The following is an 18,153-nucleotide window of genomic DNA, read 5'->3' as shown; positions in this document are numbered from 1 at the left end:
GGGTGGTCCCGCACTGTGCGGGCGGCTCTTAACGGGGCGGCGGCGGCGGGCGGGGCCTCACACCGGGCGAGGCGGGGCCGGCCGAGGGGCGGCCCCGGGAGGCGGAGGAGGCTCGGCGGTCATGCCCGCGCGGCGCAGCCGCCCCCGCCGGGCTTCGGCCCGTGCCCTGGCCCGCGCCAGTCGGGCGGAGGCGGCCTGGCGGGAGTTCGCCGCCTCCTTCACTCGCATCGGGATGGTGCTGCCGGCCGAGCCGGGGCTGGTGGCCGTGGAGGCGGCGGAGGGCACGGCCGTGCTGTTGCTGGAGCCGCGGCAGGTGAGCAGCGCCCACCGCGCGCCGGGCGCGCCGCGCCCCGCACCGCCTGACCGCCCGCTCTGTCCTGCAGGCGCTGACCTTCACCGGCAAGTGCCGCCTGCGCTGCCTCTATGGGGCCGTCCGCCTGCTGGGCTTCGCCGTGGCCTCTCACCACCCGGGACTGCCGGTCTTCTCGCCGGCCACGCACTGCGCGCTCAGCCTGGAGGCGCTGCCCGGCGCCCGCCCGCCTGCCGCCGCCCTCCGCCAGCTGCGCGCCGCCGCCCGCGCCGCCATGCGCTCGCACCGTGTCCGCCGCCGTGAGTGCGGGACGGGAGCGCGGGCGGGCGCCATTTCACGGGCGGTGCGGGGAGCGGCCATTTTGTGCGCGGGGCGCTGCGCAGCGGGTGGGTGCCATTTCGCGGGCGGGCGCGGGGCTGAGGGTGATGATGGCCGCACTCGGCTCTTTCAGCGGCGCGGGTGAAGGTGATGGCTCGGTTCTCTCCCGACTGCGCCGTGGTGCTGCTGGAGCACCTGGACACGCCGGTGACGCGGTTCCTGCTGAGCCACCCGCCGCTGTCGCGGTTTTTCGAGCCCCAGGTGAGGCGGCGCGGTCAGTGCGTGCTGCGCCCTGTGCCGTCCCCGCACCGCCCGTGCAGAGCCAGCGGCGGCCGCCCCTGTTAGCGCCAGGCCGTGGTCTCACGCAGCCCGTGCTGAGCTCACCCTCTCGCCTAGAAAAAGGAGGAGTCAAACTTCACTCCAGAGCACGCGGTCCTGGCGTCCGTGGGCATCGTGAAGTGCAGCCCCGACTGCGGGCTGCAGGTGTCGGAGAGCATGTGCCTGGCGCTGGAGGAGCTGATCCAGGCCTGCTGTGGTGAGTGCAGGCATTTGGCCGTGTTGCGGCTCTGGTAGTCTGAAAAAAAGAATTCATGAGGTTTTTCACGAGTTAAAGTTGAGAGAGTGCCTTGACCGAAATATGTGTGCCGAAATGATGAAGCTAGGGAGGAGTATTCAACCAACCACTTGTATCGGTGAAGAGCAAAGAGGAAGAATTAAATCAACCATGCTGATTGAGGGTCGAATTTTTCTTTATGAAGAATGTGCATTTAGAGCTTAGGCATTGCCTAGGGTGGGTCAGTGATGCCCCAATGCATCAGTGCAGTTCACACTCTGCTTTTCTTTCTAGAGGAGGATGAAGGTGTCCCTGTGGTGCTGGTGTGTGGCCCAAAAAACACTGGGAAATCAACATTCAACAGATATCTAATTAACCTGTTACTGAACCGGTGAGTCTTTCCATGTTCTGCAAGCCTACTTCAGACTCTTCACCCTGAAAAACCCTTGCAAGCCCAGTAACAGATGTGTTCAGGCCATGTAGTTCTTTTGGGGGATGCTAGCACCCAGTCTCTCTCCCTGCAGCCTTCCTGTGGTGGAGTACATGGAGTGTGACATCGGCCAGACAGAATTCACTCCTCCCGGGTGCGTGTCCCTGAGCAGCGTCACGGAGCCAGTTCTGGGTATGTGTTCTGCTCCTTCTGTGGTTACAGAAACCTGTTCCGTTTCTGAAATGAACAGGGTGTTCTGTGCAGAGGCTCTACTTCAGAGGAAGCTGCTGCCACAGCTGTCAGAGTTTCCTGGGGAGAGTAAACCACGGGCTGTTCAAGATTTCTTGTAGGGACATTTAAGCTCCCTGAGTAACATGGAACTCTTCTTCTGCTTTAAGGCAATATGATGTCGTAGAGGTGGTAGTACATGCTAAGGTGTATCAAAGGGGATGTTCTGTGTTTCAGATGTGAAAAATCTCCTTGGGAAAATCTGTATCCGTAGATTAAACTTGAGAAACCCAAAGTGGATCTGCACAGATTGGGGCTGCTGTGTTGAGTGGAAAAAACAGAATCGAAGAAACTGTTGGAGTTTATAGTCTTTCAGATTTGGATTACTGTATAAAAGGATGTTGTCAGGCTGGTTTACTGTTTAACCAGTTTGTCATACACCGCTCTTTAAAGATTTGCAAGTGTGCAAGCAGTGATTTCAAACAAAAAGCCGCACCCAGTATTAACCCGAAACAAACAAAACTTCCCAGCCTGCAAGTGACAAACCAGTTTCCCGTACTTGCCGGCTGTGCAAGGACAACTGGCATGTGGGAGGAGTGTGGATTATTTCAGGAGAAGAGGCATGTGGGTGCTCAAGGACGGGAATGTTTTGGTTTGTCCTGGGGAAGGCACTGGATGTTCTGTGCTTTCTTTGCCAGGTCCCCCCTTCACTCACCAGCAGATGCCCAGTAAGATGGTGTATTATGGGCAGACCAGCTGTGAGCAGGACACGGAGAGGTACCTTGATGTTGTGAAATACGTGTTCAGCTACTACAAGAAGGAAGTGCCTCTAATCATCAACACCATGGGCTGGGTGAAAGGTAAACGGGGTCAATCTGCTCTGGAGAGGTGTGGGAGGGAGGTAACGGTGGCACAGCACCACGTGGAACACCAATTCACAGCATGTCCACCCTGAGCTAACACTGCTGTGCCACCTGTTGCAGTAGTAGCAGCAGTTGTGTGTTTGCTGTGCTCCTGAAGGTGAAGGGCTGCTGCTCCTCATTGATCTCATCCGGCTGTTGTCACCCAGCCACATTGTTCAGATGGACATGTGTGACTGGAAGGTCATGCCCCCGCTGACGTCTGAGCACATCCACTTCAGCCCCGGGCTGCACACCAAGGGCAAGCAGCAGTCCAAGTGCAAGCAGCTGGGAGTGGGCAGCATGGAGAGCTGGAGGTGCCCTGAAGGGGAGGACGTGTCAGCTCCACAGCACAAGCTGCTCTATGTCCACCCAGAGTTCCCTCGGGCAGGGGTGGCAGGTGAAGTGTAAGTAGGATGTTGAGTGCTCTCTGAGGTCTGAACAGAAGAACCACACGTTGTCCTTGACATGGGGCTGTTCTTGCAGGCGAGTGCACAGCAGCATCCTGCGTGACATGTCCATCCTGGGATACCTGGGGCACCTGCAGAGCCCGGACATTGGGGCAGTGCTCCCTCTGCACAGCCTGGTGCCATATCAGGTAAAGGAGCTTTTTGCTATGGGGAATGTGCACAGAATCCAGCTTGAAGTGATGGGCAATTCTGTTCCTACTGCATATGTTTCTCAGGAGAGGGACAAACGCTCTGTATTCAGGGTGCCTGGAAGCCAGGCTTCTGTCAAGCTGCTGGCGTGGCACGTGTGTGCTGTGTGTCCTGCATGTGCCCCTGCCATAGTGCCAGTGTGTAGGTGTGGTGTGGGAGTGTGCAGGGCCTTATCTCTGAACTCTAGCTCAATCCATGTGGAGCTGATGAGCACTTTTCTCTCTTCTCTTTCCCCCTCAGGTACCTTTCAACGCTGTTGCACTCAGGGTTATTCACACGGATGTTGCTCCCAGCAACATCATGTACGCGGTGAACGCCAGCTGGGTTGGGCTCTGCTGCATTCCCGAGGAAATCCGGTGCCAGAGCGAGGGGCCAGTGCTGCTGACACAGACACCAATCTGTGACTGCCTGGGCTTCGGTGAGCACACCTGGAGCTCTGCTCTCACCTGCTGTGTTTAGGCAGACAGCTTGCATAGTGGTGGAGTTACCAACTCCTTTAAAAGCAGCTGGGGAAGTGGGATGAGTGGTGTGTATTCCCTGCTGTCAGAGACTGTATTGCAGTCCTTGGACTTTGGTTAACAGGTGGGGAATGTCCTTGAACGGTGCCACTCAGAGCTTCTCTCAGAACGCCACAGTGACTCACTTTCCAGTTCACATTCTCAAAAGCATGTACCCTGTAGCTTCTGCAAAATTCCAGTAGTTGTCTCAGTTTCCTTGTGACTTAATTTAATGTTCCAGTTTGGACTTCAGTGCTCAGGGATGTGATAGTGAGCAGGGATACCTAGTGACTGAGCTTTGCATGTGGTTTTTTTTTTTTTTTTTTCTTTTTAGGAATTGTCCGAGGAGTTGATATGGAAAAGAAGCTTTACCACATCCTGACACCAGTGCCTCCAGTGAATCTGAGACTAGTGAATTGTCTGCTCCTTGGGAACATCGCCATCCCTAACTGTGTGCTTGTGGGCCAGGTAGGAACTCACAGGAGGAGTGGGAGTTGGCTGAGCTGCAGCTGGCTGGCAGGTTTTCCATTTTCTTATTCCTGAGGCTGATGCGTGCTGGGAGATGCCTGGGCATCAGCAGATGGTTATCTCTCTGTGAAATTGTCCTTAAGCACAGAAACCTTGGGAGAACAGAATGTTGTGCTCATGTTTCAGATGCCAAAGTGGGGTTTGGTGATTGCTGAGTCCTTCCCACTCAGCTGTGTCAGCCTGGGGAGGGATGTGCCTTCCCCTCTGCTGAAGGTGCAAGTTCTTAAAGTAATTTCTGGTTTATTTTTTCCATTTTGCAGCAAGGAATTGAGGGAGAGATCCCCTACGTCACATCTGATTACAACTACAGTATCATGGGCTCAGGGAAACTGAGGAAGAAGAAGCAGCATTTGAAGAGAAGATTTGAGTGTGATTACCCTTGAATCCTCAGGGTGCTCAGCCAGGGTTTGTCCATGTGCGACCCAGGAGCCCTGGGTGCTGCAGAGGCCCTGGGCAGGTACATGCTACAGCGGGGCCAGTTTTGATAATGTTTTGTATGTTCAGTTTGTATTTTTGGTGTTTTGTAATAAATATCTATGGTAAACACTGGGCTGGTTTGGATCTTTTCCTAGGCTGAGGCTGACACAGCCAGGAGCAGCTGCCAGTGATCCACAGTGCCCTGAGCAGAACTTCACTGTCCCCTGGGTTTGGGGAAGGGCCCATGCTGGGGTTCTGGCACTGTGGGTCACCCATGGCTCTGGGTGTCCTGCTGGAACATGGGAGGATCTTTATTTATTTTTCTTCCCAGCCCTTTGTCAATTAGCAATTTGCTGCCAAGGGAAGCTGGAGGTGGTGGGAGTTGCACAGGACTGAGTGCCTTGGGTCAAGTTGAGGACATTTTGGGGAAAAAGTATTCTTTATGGATAATACCAGCATGCTGGGCTCTTCCCAGATCTGTGACTGCAAAAGTAACCTGGCTTCTAACAGCAGCTCCTGCAAAATGAGGCATGGCTCTGCCTCAGCCCAGCCCTGCAGTCTGCAGTCCCCTGAGCCCAGAGCCTGTTCAAATCCCCTGGGCCAGGTCTGTGGAGGAAGGAGGAGTGTGGTGCACTTGGGGCCAGATCTTTTTGGCCGGTGGCTGCTGTGGGTGTGAGTAATCTGCAAAACTGCTTTTATCTGGTTTGGGAAGAGATTTCCTAGAACTCCAGGAGCGAGCAGCTGTAAACAAACAAACTGGGATGAGAGGTGAGGAGGGGACAGAGCTGGAGAAGAGCTGCAAGGGCCTGTGCAGTGTTGCAGCCTTGTAAAGAGTTAAACTTAATCCAAGCCTAATTATCCCCATATGGCTGGGTCTGGCAGCAAAGGGAGAAGTTGGCCAGCACTGTGGCCTGAACAGTGGCTAAAATAAATAAAGGGGCCATGGTGCATCCAGGGGGAACATCCCAGGCTGGGTGAGATGGGAGTTCAAGTCACGAGGGAGTAGGTGGAAAAAGCTTCAGGAAAGGTAAGAGAGGCAAAGGGTGTGGGAGATGCCCAACACTAAAAGCACTGTGGCCAAGCATCCCCCTTGATGTCACCTGCAGCCAGCGTCCACCTCACCTGCCTGAGGGCAATGGATCCCAGGGTGGCTCCATCCCTTGGAGCCGGGGACAAGTGAGTAACCTGTGTGCTGAGCTGCAAGCTTGGTTTGGGGCATTTCAGGGGTGGTGGTGGTGCAAGGTGCCAGTGCCTGCTGGGACCCAGAGGTAGATGCTGCATCCTCAGGAAAGGGGAACCTCACTGATTTTCATGCTCCCTGAGGGGAGGAGGGAGAACAGGGAGGCTGAGGTTTTGGAGCATAAACCCTGGTGAAGCATTCCACCTACAAGAACACTGTTCCGTAATCAATGGGAAATCTGTGACAGCACTTAAAATATTAAGGATGCACTAAATCAAGCAGGATTAATTTTGCAATACTTTGGCATCTGTTACCTTTGTAGCAGCGATTTATGATGGAATTTCTGGCAAAGGGTGCCTAGAAGCAACAAAACTCTGAGAAGCACCTGGTGCCTCTGGGAGGAGATGCTGTGATGAATTTGGAGGCTGGGATGGTCTTGGCCAGGCAGTTTTGCATGGGGCAGCATGAAGGTGCCATCTTTTGTTGTCTTTGTGGGGTTTAAGCCCTATCTGGTGCTTTCTTGGATTAGCAGGAGGAAAATCCCCCGGAATATCAGTTTTCCCTCTGCGGGCGGGCTGGGGGCCCCCGTGTGCCCACGGCTGCAGGGATACAACCGGAGCTCGGGGCGGTGCATTCCTGCCCCCTCAAAAGCCGGCCGGACGGCAGAGCCGCCAAACAGCCCCCTTCTTAATGCTGATTCTTTCCATCACAAGCACGTCTTGTCTCCGTGGCCGAATGTCTTCCATAGACGGTGGAAAGTGAAATTTGTGCAATGTCTGTAGGAGGCTGAAGAAAGGCCCTTTGTGCGCCCCCCGCGCGGGCGCTGGGCAGCCTCCAGCAGCACCCTCGGCCGCCCCGCGGCTCCCGCCGGCGGCGTCAATGCACCGCTTGTCCAGAGACCGGGACCCACTCTTAAAGCCAGAGCCGGTCTCCCTCCGTTAGTCCCACCGGTGGCCCCGTCGGGGCGGGCACGGCTGCGGGGGGCTCCCCGGCCGCAAGCCCAGGATGTTTCTGTACTGGAGGAAGCGGGGTGCCTACGAGCTGGAGGCTTTGCCGCCCGGCCTGGCGGGGCTGGAGTACGGGGCAGTGGAGCGCTTCTCCTGGAGCTCCAGCCTGGATGTCAGCGAGGAGCTCGGGGGTAGGTGGCTGGGGGGCTTTGGGCAACCAGCAGGCTGTGGCTGAGCGTGGTCTCCCAAAGCCTCCAGCCCTGGTGAGGAGGGTGAGGGGTTGGGAGAAGCTGCTGGTGCGGCCGGGATGCCGTGGGAATGCTGCAGGTGCAGCTGGGGAGCGCTCAGCAAGCTGCCCGTGCCACCGGCGCCGCTCCCCCCGGGCGTTTGAAGCAGCCGGCTGCCGCTGCCGTGCTCTCTGCAGCAAGGACGATCCGGTTTCAAAACTCGTTTGCCGTCACCGGGAGCGCCGGCTGTGATAGCATAGCCCGCAGCAGGAGAAGGAGGAGGCGACCGGGCGGGGAGAGGAGCTGATGGAGACAGGATCTCTCCTGCAGCCCTCGAAGTGTCTGGTGGGGACCCGGACACGCTCCTGCCCCTGCCCCAAAGCGGGGCTCCCTTCAGGAGCTCCCAGCCCGCGTGTCCCAGCCCTGGTGCATGAGTGACCCGCGGGCAGGGTCGGATTTTGGGAGCGGCCACGCGGCTCTGGCCGTGCTGCGGGGCTGATCCCTGGCACCGCCGGCCGCTTCGGCCAGCCTCTAGTTTTTGGTGAGTTTGGGAAACTTTCCCTTGGGTGCATGAAAGAATTTCTTATTTGTTTCCGTTATTATTCCCGATAGGTCAAGTGAAACGGCAGCGGCGGGGGGCGGGGGCCGGCCCAGCTCGGCGGGCGCTGCGGGACGGCCGCGGGGACAGAGGCCTCATTGTGCTCCTGCCGCGGGGGCAGCGCCCGGCCCGGCTCCGAGCCCGGCTCCCGGCCCGGTTCCTAGCCCGGCTCCCGGAGGGCAACGAGTTGAGCCCTGCCCGGCTACTCCTGCATCCAGCAGCGCCCATGGTGCCACAGCAGCCTTGGGATCGCCTCCCAGATGGGAGCTTGAGCAACCAGCACCATCCCGAGTTGCTTCCCCCTCTCCAGGCAGAAGCAGCATTTTTTTTCAGTGCTGCCTCAAAAAGCAGACTGTTTTATCCCGCAGACTGCTTCTAACCCCGGCCTTGGCCGCGGTCTCGCTCTGCTCGGCGTGGATGCTGTTTTTGTTGGCAGGAAGGATGCGGGAGATGGAAGCGGTGCGGCAGGGAAGTCCCTGTGCCGCTGGGCTGGTGTAATAGCCATGCCACCTGGTAGAGCCGTGCCATTGTGGCAGAGCCGTGCCATCTGGCCTTTCCACATCCTTGGCAGCAGCTTCCCAACGGTGCATCCCTGCCTGCAGCGGGGCTGTCCAGCCAGAGGGTGTCTGTTCTGCTCGTTTGCCGCTGCGAGCAGCCCCGAGTCTGTTATTTTTAAACGATTAGGTTCGACACATAACAAAAGCCTTCAAAATAGGATTTGTCCCTAAGGCCGATTTAACTGTCAAAGCTTAAAGTGGCTCCTAAGCCTCGTTGGGGGCTGACAGCGGCAGATTTAGTGCTGCTGCTGCAGCCCCACGCTGTGCCAGCCCAAGGGGAGCTGGGGCAGGTCCGTGTCCTCATCCTGTACCCTGGGGTGCTGAGCAGGAGGTGCCGGATTCTGTCCCCGTGGCATCGCTGGCTCTTGGGGCTTCATTCCCCTGGACGAGCTGTGGGGCGGGCTGAGCCCGAGTGCTTTGCCGAGCTCTGAAACCCGGGATTCCCGGTGTGGGGGCCTCAACACGGACCCGGAGGGGGCTCAGCACGGCACCCAGGCACTGACGCTGCTCTCTCCACAGCCGAGCCGTGCCCAGAAGAGGAGACAGTGCTGCACTGCCAGAATCCCGACTGCGCCGGAGAGAGGAGGGCGGCCAAGGTGGGTCCTGCGGGGTGGGGGCAGCTGCTGCCCGGGGTCTTGGGGGTGAGAAGGGGCAGCGGACAGCTCTGCCCAACCTGCCGCTCCCTGCAGGGCCCCTGTCCTGATCAGCAGCTCCTGGCCTGCCGTGCCGGGTGTGCATTCCCGGCTGGGGTCAGGGTCCTGCTGGCATTTACCAGCACAGCGGAGGTTTACGCGTTTCCCCGAGCTGCCGTGATTTGGGCTAATCCTCTACAGCCCGTCTGTTCTCCACTCGCTAACGTGAAGCCAGGGCAGATTTAGGGTCCTTTCTCTCCCTCTGGCCGTACGGAGCAGGGCCGGACCCACGCCCAGGCTCGCAGCGCGTTCCCGGGGCTGCAGCGCGGGGCCGCGGGCGGTGTCCCCGGCGCAGCAGGCAGCACAGCACCGGGGGTGTGCCGGTGCTCTGTTTGCACGGCGGGCTGGCAGGGCCGCTGCTGCTGGGGCACACGTGGCACTGGGCTGCAGCTGCCCAGGAGCGCGGCTGGCACTGCCGGGAGCGACTGAGGCCACCCCGCCGCTGTCACCCGAGCCCTGATGGGGCCTGGCAGGTAGCGGGGGGTGGGCAGGGGGAGCTGGCCGGGCTGGGGGCTCATCCTGCCGTGCCACGGGGCAGGATCGTGATCCCCCTCGCTTTGTGAGGCACCTGCTGAGGGACATGTGCTGGGAGTTCCGTGGGGCTGGGATCAGGAGCTGATCCCGGGGTGGGCAGAGGGGTTTGGCCATTCCACCTGGCCCCTCCTGTGGGGATGAGTCCGGGGATGAGCTGCTGGCACAGGGGGCATGAGGAGCCCCCTGTGCATCCCTCTGGGGCGGCTGCCAGACATCCCAGGGGATCTCAGTGAATGGGCGCCAGCTGTGGGCATACTCCCACTTGCAGGTGTCTGACCGTGTTCACAGGGGTCTGAGGATGAGGGAAGAGATGAGGATCTGACTCCGTGTTTCAGAAGGCTTGATTTATTATTTTATTATATATATTATATTAAAGCTATACTAAAGGAATAGAAGAAAGGATTTCATCAGAAGGCTAGCTAAGAGTAGAAAAAGAAGGAATGAATAACAAAGGCTTGTGTCTGGGATAGAGAGTCCGAGCTAGCTGACTGTGATTGGCCATTAATTAGAAACAGCTACATGAGACTAATCACAGATCTACTTGTTGCATTCCACAGCAGCAGATAACCATCGTTTACATTTTGTTATTGAGCCCTCTTGGCTTCTCAGGAGAAAAAATCTTAAGGAAAGGATTTTTCACAAAATGTGCTTGTGACAGGTGTCACGATGGCCACGCTGTGGGACGCACGGTGGCAGCGGAGGAGGGCTGAGGGTACAGGGTGTCCTGAGGCCGTGTCGAGGCCCGCGATAGGGCACCGGTGGATGGCAGGGGGTGCTGCAGAGGGAGCAGCGGCCCCTCGGAGAGAGCGCGGGTGGTGGGAGCGCGTCAGCGCTGACCTCAGCAGCGCCGGGAGGAAGGAGGGCAGGAAGTGGGGGCGGCTGGAGCTGCACAGGCGCTTCCTCCCCGCAGCAGCAGCGCGGAGTTCTGCAGGCAAGCCCGGGCGGGGCCGCCTCCTCCCCTCACCCTCGCACCCTCCGCGGGCAGGGGGGCGCTGGGCGTCCCACACAGGGATGGGGATGTGTCAGCGGTGCAGTGGGCGGCGGCACCACCATCCCCAGGAGCGGGGCCAGAAGGAGCCCCAGTGAGAAGGGCACTGGCCAGAGAACACAGGCAGTGCACTGTGCTGGGGGCCTGGCCGGGGGTTTAAAAATAACCCGCTGTGAATGCCTGGAGGGGCTGGGGCCGCGGTCGTGGCCGCACACAATCGGAGGAAACCCGCCGGCTTGGAGCATTGTTTGCCTGCAGACGCTCGCTTCCTCCGTCCTGCCGCGGGGACACGGCTCTCGTCAGCACAAAGGGGCTGGGGGTGCCAGGGCGGCCTCACGGGTCTCTGCTGAGGGGCTGGTGCCACGGTGCAGGTGACTGTCCCGCAGCTCCCTGTCCAGGCCTCGGCATGTGCAGGTGTCCCAGGGTCTCTGCTCATCGGGGTGGAGCAGGGAGGGGCTCTGTGGGGCAGAACCCCCCGTGTCATTGTCATCACCCGCTTACAGCACCCACTGCCACACGGCCATGTCCTGATCATGCTTCTTTCCCTGTGCCCGCTCTGCATTCAGCATTCCCTGTGAACAGTGTGGTGGCAGAGGGTGCCCTGCTGCCTGTGGTGCTGCCCATCCCTCCTGTGAACACACCACAGCGGGCAGGCCCTGCCTGATGGACACGTCCCCGCAGGAATGCCACCACGCCGAGTGCCGGCAGCTGAGCCCCAGCGGCCCCCTCAGCCTGTGTGAGCTCTGCGATGGCCGCCTCCATGGCGCCATGCACTTCGATGGCCACATCCGCTTCGACCTGTCCCCGCAAGGTGAGCCCGAGCCAGCTGTGCCACAGCTGCCCTTGCTGCTGTGGGATGGGATGGGAGTGAGGGAGTGCACTTAGGGCTGGTGCAGCTCAGGGATGGGAGTGGGGTGCAGCGGGAGCCAGCACGGGGCTGGGGGAGCTGTCAGAGCCCAGCCCGGTGCCCCTTTGCAGGCTCCATCCTGGCCCGCAACATGTCCACGCGTTCGTGCCCCCCGCGCACCAGCCCTGCCTCTGATGTGGAGGAGGAGGAGGAGGGTCCGGCAGAGAGCAGAGGGTGAGCCCCCAGCCCTGCACAGCCCGTAGGCAGCCCCAACCCGTGGCACCCCCATCACCCTGCCCTCCCTGTGCCCGCAGGGAGCGCAGGAGCTCAGCGCTGAAGCTGCCCAAGAAGAAGGCTTGGCGCAGACACACGGACGTAAGGCACCAGCTCCTCTCCCTGGGGAACCCGGCAGGGCAGCAGGATGGCCCTGGAGGGAGGGAGGGAGGGAGGGATCCCTGGGCAAGCAGCTGCCCCCTGCCCCCAGGACCCCAGCAAGGAGTGCTTCACCTTGAAGTTTGACCTCAGCATCGACATCGAGGCAGAGATCGTGCCAGCTGTGAAGAAGAAGTCGCTGGGGTGAGTCTATGGGGAGAGAACAAGGGACAATGTGGGGACAGATGCAGAGAAAAATGTGGGGCTGGTGTCCTGCAGGGAAGTGCTGCTGCCAGTCTTTGAGAGGAAGGCCATTGAGCTGGGCAAGGTGGATATCTACCTGGACCAGTCACACACACCGCTGTCGCTGCAGTTCGAGGCCTATCGCTTCGGGGGACACTACCTGAGGGTGAAAGGTGCTGAGGGGGCCCCGAGGGAGGCCTGGCTGCTCCAGAGCTCCCAGGGGACACTGACAAGGTGATGCTCCCACAGCCAAGCCCGGGGATGAGCTGAAGGTGGAGCAGGCAGTGCGAGATGCCCGGTCAGCCAGCCTGCCCATCCTGCACCCTGCCAGCAGCGCTGCATTCCTTGGGCCGGTGCTGGAGCCACTGCCAGGACGCCGGGAGGGCACTGAGAGCCTGGTGAGTGCCAGTGCTAGCTCTGGGAAGGGAGGAATTGGGGATGGGATGACAGAATGTGTGATCTCCCCCATAGCCATTCTCTCTGGTGAAGATGGGTCCTGTATAGTGTGGGTTGAAGAACTCCCTGGAGTCCCCAGGACCCACTTTTTCTCCTGGCTGTGCCATACTGGCTGTGCTGTGCTGTGCTGGCTCCACCAGGGCAGTCTGGCTGCTCAAGCAGCAGCACCAGCCCTTTGGCTGTGCCAGGTGTAGGCTGGCACCAAGGCAAAGGCAAACAAGAGCCCTGGGGCCCCCAGTGTTTGCTGCCACTCGGTGCCACCCCAGCCCTGGGACTCACCCTGGCCCTGGGACTCGCCCTGGCCACCAGCCCTCCCTCCTCTCAGCTGCTGGCAGCTGCTGAGCACAGCAGCTCTGTCCTGCCCCGTGGACCTTGGCCCCAGATAAGGCGTGGGACCGGGCTGGGCGTCGCTCCCATGGGAGCAGGGCGCCAGGCCTGAAGGGAGAAGCTCTGCAGGGTCCCGCCAGGGGGACACGGTGCTTGGTGCTGTGCCAGCAGGCCCTGAGGGCGGCAACCTGGCTGCCTGGCCAGGGCTAGTGGCCACCCGTGTCCAGCACTACGACGCCTGGCTGCAGGACCGGCAAGGCTCCAGCAGGGCCAGGGGACAGGAGGGCAACCGGGCACCTCTATGGCGGTCTTGGTCCCTATCTCCTTCCTGGGACCAGGCGGGTCCCAAGTGGCCCCGAGGCGATGGGGCTGGGGACAGCCGGGGCGTCTGGAGAAGCGACAGCACAGTGAGTAATGGCAATGGTGCCCGTGGCAGCTCTTCCCGCCTGGCTCTGCGGGCGTGGCGGGGCAGTGGCAGCAGCATGCCGCTTCCCAGGCTTGGTGACAGGCGGAGTGCCCCGACCCTGCTGCGTTTTGTGCCCCGGCCGCATCCCGGGGACACACAGGGAGCAGCCGCTGCAGCGCTGCCCGGGGCGGCGGGAGCAGCTTGGCCGTGACCCAGCTCTTGCGACCAGCCGGGGGGCTTTGATCTCCGCCGGTGAATTGTTCAGCTCTGGTAGCTTATCTGCCGAGGAGGGAAATTAGGTTTTCGGCGCTGGCCCCACCTCCTTTTGTTTCGGAGGAGCCCGGCCACAGCCTGCCCGGCCCCGGCTCTGTGGTCCGAGCCGGGAGTGCGGCTGGACGGACGGCCCGGGCGGGTGCTGCGACCCTCGGCATGCCCTGAGCCCCCCCGCTGCCGGGGCCACTTGTCCATGGCCGGCCGGGCTTGGCCAGGCAGCACCCGGGGCCCTCCATCCCCGGGGCCCTGCACCCCCGGGATGCAGGTAGGCAGGTCAGTGCGGGCAGGGGAGCATGGCCGGGGGACCCCACTGCCCGGGGTGTCCGTCTGTCCCACGGTGCTCGAGGTCAGCCAGGCCGCTGTCCCCATCCTGGCCGCAGCGCTGGCACTGACCCTGGGGACACTGCCTGCCCTCATTGCAGGCTCCGGGACGGCGGAGGAAGAACATAACAGAGTTCCTGGGGGACAGCAGCATCCCCAGCCCCGAGCCAGCCCTGCACAGCAGCAGCTCTCTGCCCCCCAATGGCACTGACACCTGGAAGAACCGCGCTGCCAGCCGCTTCAGCGGCTTCTTTGGCTCCGGGACCAGCACGGGCTCCTTCGGGCGGGTAGGTGGGATGCAGGCAGGGGAGGGGTGTGGGGACTGCCTGTGGCTGTGCTGGGGACATGGGATGGGTCCCCTTGGGGCTCAGGATCCCGGTTCCACAGGCAGGGTGAGGTGGTCCATGGGACATGCCCGCTGGCCTCCGCCCAGCTCTGTGCCCTGCTTTTGTCCAGGAGACAGAGAAGCTGGAGCAGCTGGTGAACAGGCTGCACGCCTACAGCACCTTCGGGCTGCCCAAGCTGCCGCCCCAGCTCCGCTTCGACCGCGACTCCTGGGAGGAGGATGGGGACGAGGCTGGGCTGGCGCTGGAGGACAGCTGGCAGCAGATCATCCAGGGCACAGAGGTAGGGACAGTGCCTGGGGAGCCTCAGGGGCTGTGCCCAGGCCCTGGCACGGCGCTGACGCTCAGCCTGGCAGGTCCTGTCGCGCCGGCAGTGCCACCAGCAGGAAGCCATCTGGGAGCTGCTGCACACAGAGGCCACCTACATCCGGAACCTCAAAGTCATCACTGATGTGAGTTTTGGCAGCTGCTGCACTGTGCTGGGGCTGGGGGCTGTGGCTGCAGCTCACTGCCTCTCCATTCCCTCCCCACAGCTCTTTCTGTCCTGCCTGGTGAACCTGCAGGAGTCAGGGCTTCTCTCTGAGGTGAGTGGAGGGGGCTGCATTGGACAGGGTGTTCATGGATGGGTCCTCAGCCTCGCCATGTGCAGGGTGGAGGTGCCATTCCCCAGCGCTGTCCACCTCACCCCCACAGGTGGATGCCGAGCGGCTCTTCAGCAACATTGGGGAGATCATCCAGCTGCACTGCAAGCTGTGGCGCAGCGTCATGGCCCCAGTGCTGGCCAAGGCGCGGCGGACTGGGGCACTGCTCGATCCCATTGACTTCCTCGATGGCTTCAAGATGGTAAGTGGGGATGCCATGCCGCAGCGGGCAGCCAGGCCATGCCGTGTGCTGTGTGGTGACCACCTCATGTCCCCCAGTTCGGGTCCCTGTTCAAGCCCTACGTGCGGTATTGCATGGAGGAGGAGGGCTGCATGGAGTACATGCGGACCCTGCTGCGGGACAGCGAGCTCTTCCGCACCTATGTGACGGTAAGGAGAGGCTGGGCTGGGGCTGGGGGCAGGGCTGGGGTGGTGCTGGTGCTAATGCCTGGGTGCCACAGTGGGCCGAGAAGCAGGAGCAGTGCAGCCGCCTGAAGCTGAGCGACATGCTGGTGAAACCTCACCAGCGCCTCACCAAGTACCCGCTGCTCCTCAAGTCCATCCTGAAGAAGACGGATGACCCACGTGCCCGGGATGCCATCACCACTATGGTAAGGGATCAGAGGTGGGGGGCAGCAGGGGTGGTGGCCCCTGGCCCCTCAAACTCACCACCTCTCCTGGCACAGATCAGCTCTGTGGAGCGCTTCATCAACGATGTCAACTCGCGGATGCGCCAGCGGCAGGAGCGGCAGCGCCTGGATGCCATCCTCAGCAGGATTGATGCCTACGAGGTGGTGGAGGGCAGCACAGATGAGGTGGACAAGGTAGGCTGGACATGGTAGAGCTGCCATCTCATGCCATGGCACTCAATGCCACCCTCTGCCACTCTGCTGTGCCACCCTATGTCACTTCGTGCCAAGCCACCCCATGCTGCACCATGTTATGTTACCCCATGCTGACCCTGGGGGTTTCTGGCAGCTGCTTAAGGAGTTCCTGAGGCTGGACCTGACGGCCCCCATCCCCGGCACCTCCCCGGAGGACACCCGGCAGCTCCTCCTCGAGGGCAGCCTGAGGATGCGGGAAGGTAAAGACAGCAAGGTAAGGACTGCAGGGGACAGGGAGGTCTCAGTTCCAACCCCTGCCCACCCACCCTCACTCACTGCACCGACTGGTGCCCATGGCTCCACTCTCACCCCCAGATGGACGTCTACTGCTTCCTCTTCACCGACCTCTTCCTCATCACCAAGCCCTTCAAGAAGGCTGAGCGCACCAAGGTGATCCGGCAGCCCTTGCTGGTGGACAGAGTTGTTTGCCGGGAGCTCAGAGACCCAGGTGAGAGCACTGGGCATGAGGGGGGCTACAGGGAGGTCCCTGGACACTGCTGACAGCCCCTGCCCACAGGCTCCTTCCTCCTCATCTACCTGAACGAGCTGGGCAGCGCTGTGGCCGCCTACACCTTCCAGAGCAGCGGGCAGCTGTGCCGCAGCTGGGTCGAGGCAGTGCGCAATGCCCAGGTGAGGGCACACGGGTGGGTGAGGGACCCGTGGGTTCCCTGTGCACCCCCCATTCCTCACTATGACCCCCCCATCCCAGAACCTGCTGCAGAGGCTGCGGCAGCGCCGGCGCATGGAGGAGCAGGAGGAGGAGGACGAGGAGGATGAGGAGGATGATGGTGAGAGTGGCACTTCAGCTGCCAGTTCACCAACCATCCTACACCACAGCAGCGCCAGCCCGGACTCACAGCAGTGGTAGGCAGCAGGAGAGGGGGACCTGCACAGCCCCAGTCTGGCACAGGCCTCTCCTCACCTCACCTTCTTGTCTCCACAGCCCCTCCGACGGCTCCACCGAGACACTCGCCATGGTGGCAGCAGAGGGGGGCGACGAGCTCTCCTCCCCAGACTGGGACGCAGGACCCTTCAGCTCCACCTCGGATGGCTCCTCTGTTAGCACCAGCGCCTCCATCGGCACTGGCACCTCTGTGGAGACCCCCACCTCCACCGATACCCCCACGCAGGAGCTGCCTGCAGGCGCCCTGCCGGTTCCCCTGCCCCACGGTGTGGCCTCCCCAGGCAGCGGCTGCCGCTCGTCCTCCATCGACAGCGCCTATGGCACGCTCTCCCCTGCCTCGCTGCGGGACTTTGGCCAGCAGCCCGAGGGGACGGCCGAGGAGGGGCAGGAGCCCTGCCCGGCCCCTCCCGCCCCACGGCCGGCCTCGCCGCGCCTGCGCCGCCGGACGCCCGTGCAGCTCCTGCCGTGCCCGGCCAGGGTGCTCAAGTCCAAGTCGGAGGCCAGCTTGCCCCAGCTCCTGTCCCCCACTTCCCCAGGCCCCCTAAGCCAAAGCCGCAGCCTCTCTGACCTCTGTGCTGGCTCCCCCCGGACTGGCCAAGAGCCCGCACCTCAGGCTGCCCCCGGCAGCAGCGGCAGCTCCACGTCGGAGCTCTCAGAGCCAGAGGAGCCGGCGGAGAGCCCAGCATCCCTCCCGGGGGAGCTCAGGCGCGACCCCCAGCCCCCTGCCCGCCGGACCCTGTCGGACCCGCAGGCGGCGCAGCACCGCAAGCTGACTCTGGCGCAGCTGTACCGGATCCGGACCACGCTGCTGCTCAACTCCACGCTGACGGCCTCGTAAGCACAGGCTGCCTGCTCCTGGGGGTCCCCAGCCCTTCCAGGGCTCGAGTTCCAGTGCTGAAGGCATCTCTCCCCACTCTGTGTCTTGCAGGGAGGTCTGAGAGCCGCTGGCATGGAAAAGGACAGATGCACGGATGTACCAAGGAGCTTCTCCTGCTTCTAACCGTAGCGTAAAGCCGGGGCCGGGCAGAGCAGGCACTGGGAGGCCGCGCTGGTGGGGACATGGATGGGGATGCAGAGCAGTCCCCTTGGCGAGGACGTGTCCTGGGCACGGTGGTGCGGGGGCTGGACATGGCACGTGGCTTGTGCTGAACCCCCTGTCCACAGACACGAGAGTTGTCGGGCAGGGGGCCCTGGGGCTGTGGGGGGCTGTGGGAGACTGAGGGTCAGCTCTTGCAGGCGAGGAAGGGGTGACGACGTCGGCAGTGGTGAGCGGGGAAGGTGCTGAGAGGGACGTGGTGCCGGTGGCACGGTGCTGTGGGCAGTGCAGGGAGGAGGCTGGGGCTGGGCGCAGGAGAGGATGGCGCGGGGCTGGGGCAGGTTTGCCCTGTGGGCTGGCAGTGGATGGCAGCACCTGGGGCTGGAGTGTGGGAGACACGGTGGGACACGCACGGCGGCCAAAGCCCCGGCTGCCCCCCCATGCTAAACTGCACTCCACGTCCCAGCTGAGCAATAAAACCAGCTGGTGCACGCTCATGTCTGCCTCTCCTTTCCTTTGGCTTCAGCAGCACCCAAG

At 61.7% G+C, this 18,153-nt stretch overlaps 2 protein-coding genes across 5 annotated transcripts; both read left to right on the top strand.

The window, feature by feature from the left end:
• Nucleotides 1-121: 121 nt before the first annotated feature.
• NOL9 (nucleolar protein 9) lies at nucleotides 122-4,966 on the top strand. Its single transcript, XM_005492960.4, has 12 exons — nucleotides 122-313; nucleotides 384-609; nucleotides 762-889; nucleotides 1,025-1,163; nucleotides 1,476-1,572; nucleotides 1,706-1,803; nucleotides 2,538-2,699; nucleotides 2,860-3,145; nucleotides 3,225-3,336; nucleotides 3,638-3,815; nucleotides 4,229-4,362; nucleotides 4,683-4,966. Exons 1-12 carry the CDS (start codon nucleotides 122-124, stop codon nucleotides 4,803-4,805), a joined length of 1,875 nt encoding a protein of 624 aa, XP_005493017.1. The 3' UTR covers nucleotides 4,806-4,966.
• A 1,934-nt stretch (nucleotides 4,967-6,900) lies between these two features.
• On the top strand, nucleotides 6,901-18,099 carry PLEKHG5 (pleckstrin homology and RhoGEF domain containing G5). Of its 4 annotated transcripts, XM_074558627.1 has the most exons (22): nucleotides 6,901-7,157; nucleotides 8,868-8,944; nucleotides 11,244-11,373; nucleotides 11,541-11,643; nucleotides 11,724-11,784; nucleotides 11,894-11,985; nucleotides 12,061-12,197; nucleotides 12,274-12,422; nucleotides 13,909-14,094; nucleotides 14,264-14,434; nucleotides 14,508-14,603; nucleotides 14,685-14,735; nucleotides 14,845-14,994; nucleotides 15,072-15,182; nucleotides 15,254-15,403; nucleotides 15,479-15,616; nucleotides 15,771-15,890; nucleotides 15,992-16,124; nucleotides 16,194-16,306; nucleotides 16,386-16,540; nucleotides 16,620-17,414; nucleotides 17,509-18,099. In XM_074558627.1, exons 1-22 carry the CDS (start codon nucleotides 7,025-7,027, stop codon nucleotides 17,516-17,518), a joined length of 3,261 nt encoding a protein of 1,086 aa, XP_074414728.1. In that variant the 5' UTR covers nucleotides 6,901-7,024; the 3' UTR covers nucleotides 17,519-18,099. The 4 variants fall into 4 exon arrangements, with proteins under 4 accessions (XP_074414728.1, XP_074414731.1, XP_074414730.1 ...); XM_074558630.1 differs by lacking the exons at nucleotides 6,901-7,157; nucleotides 8,868-8,944 and adding an exon at nucleotides 9,368-9,513; XM_074558629.1 differs by lacking the exons at nucleotides 6,901-7,157; nucleotides 8,868-8,944 and adding an exon at nucleotides 10,425-10,505.
• The last annotated feature ends 54 nt before the right edge of the window (nucleotides 18,100-18,153 follow it).

Source organism: Zonotrichia albicollis, chromosome 25 (assembly GCF_047830755.1).
Source record: "Zonotrichia albicollis isolate bZonAlb1 chromosome 25, bZonAlb1.hap1, whole genome shotgun sequence".
NCBI classification, from domain to species: domain Eukaryota; kingdom Metazoa; phylum Chordata; class Aves; order Passeriformes; family Passerellidae; genus Zonotrichia; species Zonotrichia albicollis.
Note: the sequence above shows the minus strand (reverse complement) of the source record. Positions and strands in the feature narration are given on the sequence as shown.

What these genes read in the sequence shown, in the direction of transcription:
- PLEKHG5 (XM_074558627.1), top strand. Translation starts at nt 7,025, where the DNA reads ATGTTTCTGTACTGGAGGAAGCGGGGTGCCTACGAGCTGGAGGCTTTG. An exon ending in ACCTCAAAGTCATCACTGAT is followed by an intron (nt 14,604 to 14,684) that starts GTGAGTTTTGGC and finishes CCCTCCCCACAG; the next exon opens with CTCTTTCTGTCCTGCCTGGT. An exon ending in GGGAAGGTAAAGACAGCAAG is followed by an intron (nt 15,891 to 15,991) that starts GTAAGGACTGCA and finishes TCTCACCCCCAG; the next exon opens with ATGGACGTCTACTGCTTCCT.
- NOL9 (XM_005492960.4), top strand. Translation starts at nt 122, where the DNA reads ATGCCCGCGCGGCGCAGCCGCCCCCGCCGGGCTTCGGCCCGTGCCCTG. An exon ending in TGTTGCTGGAGCCGCGGCAG is followed by an intron (nt 314 to 383) that starts GTGAGCAGCGCC and finishes TCTGTCCTGCAG; the next exon opens with GCGCTGACCTTCACCGGCAA. An exon ending in ATTAACCTGTTACTGAACCG is followed by an intron (nt 1,573 to 1,705) that starts GTGAGTCTTTCC and finishes CTCTCCCTGCAG; the next exon opens with CCTTCCTGTGGTGGAGTACA.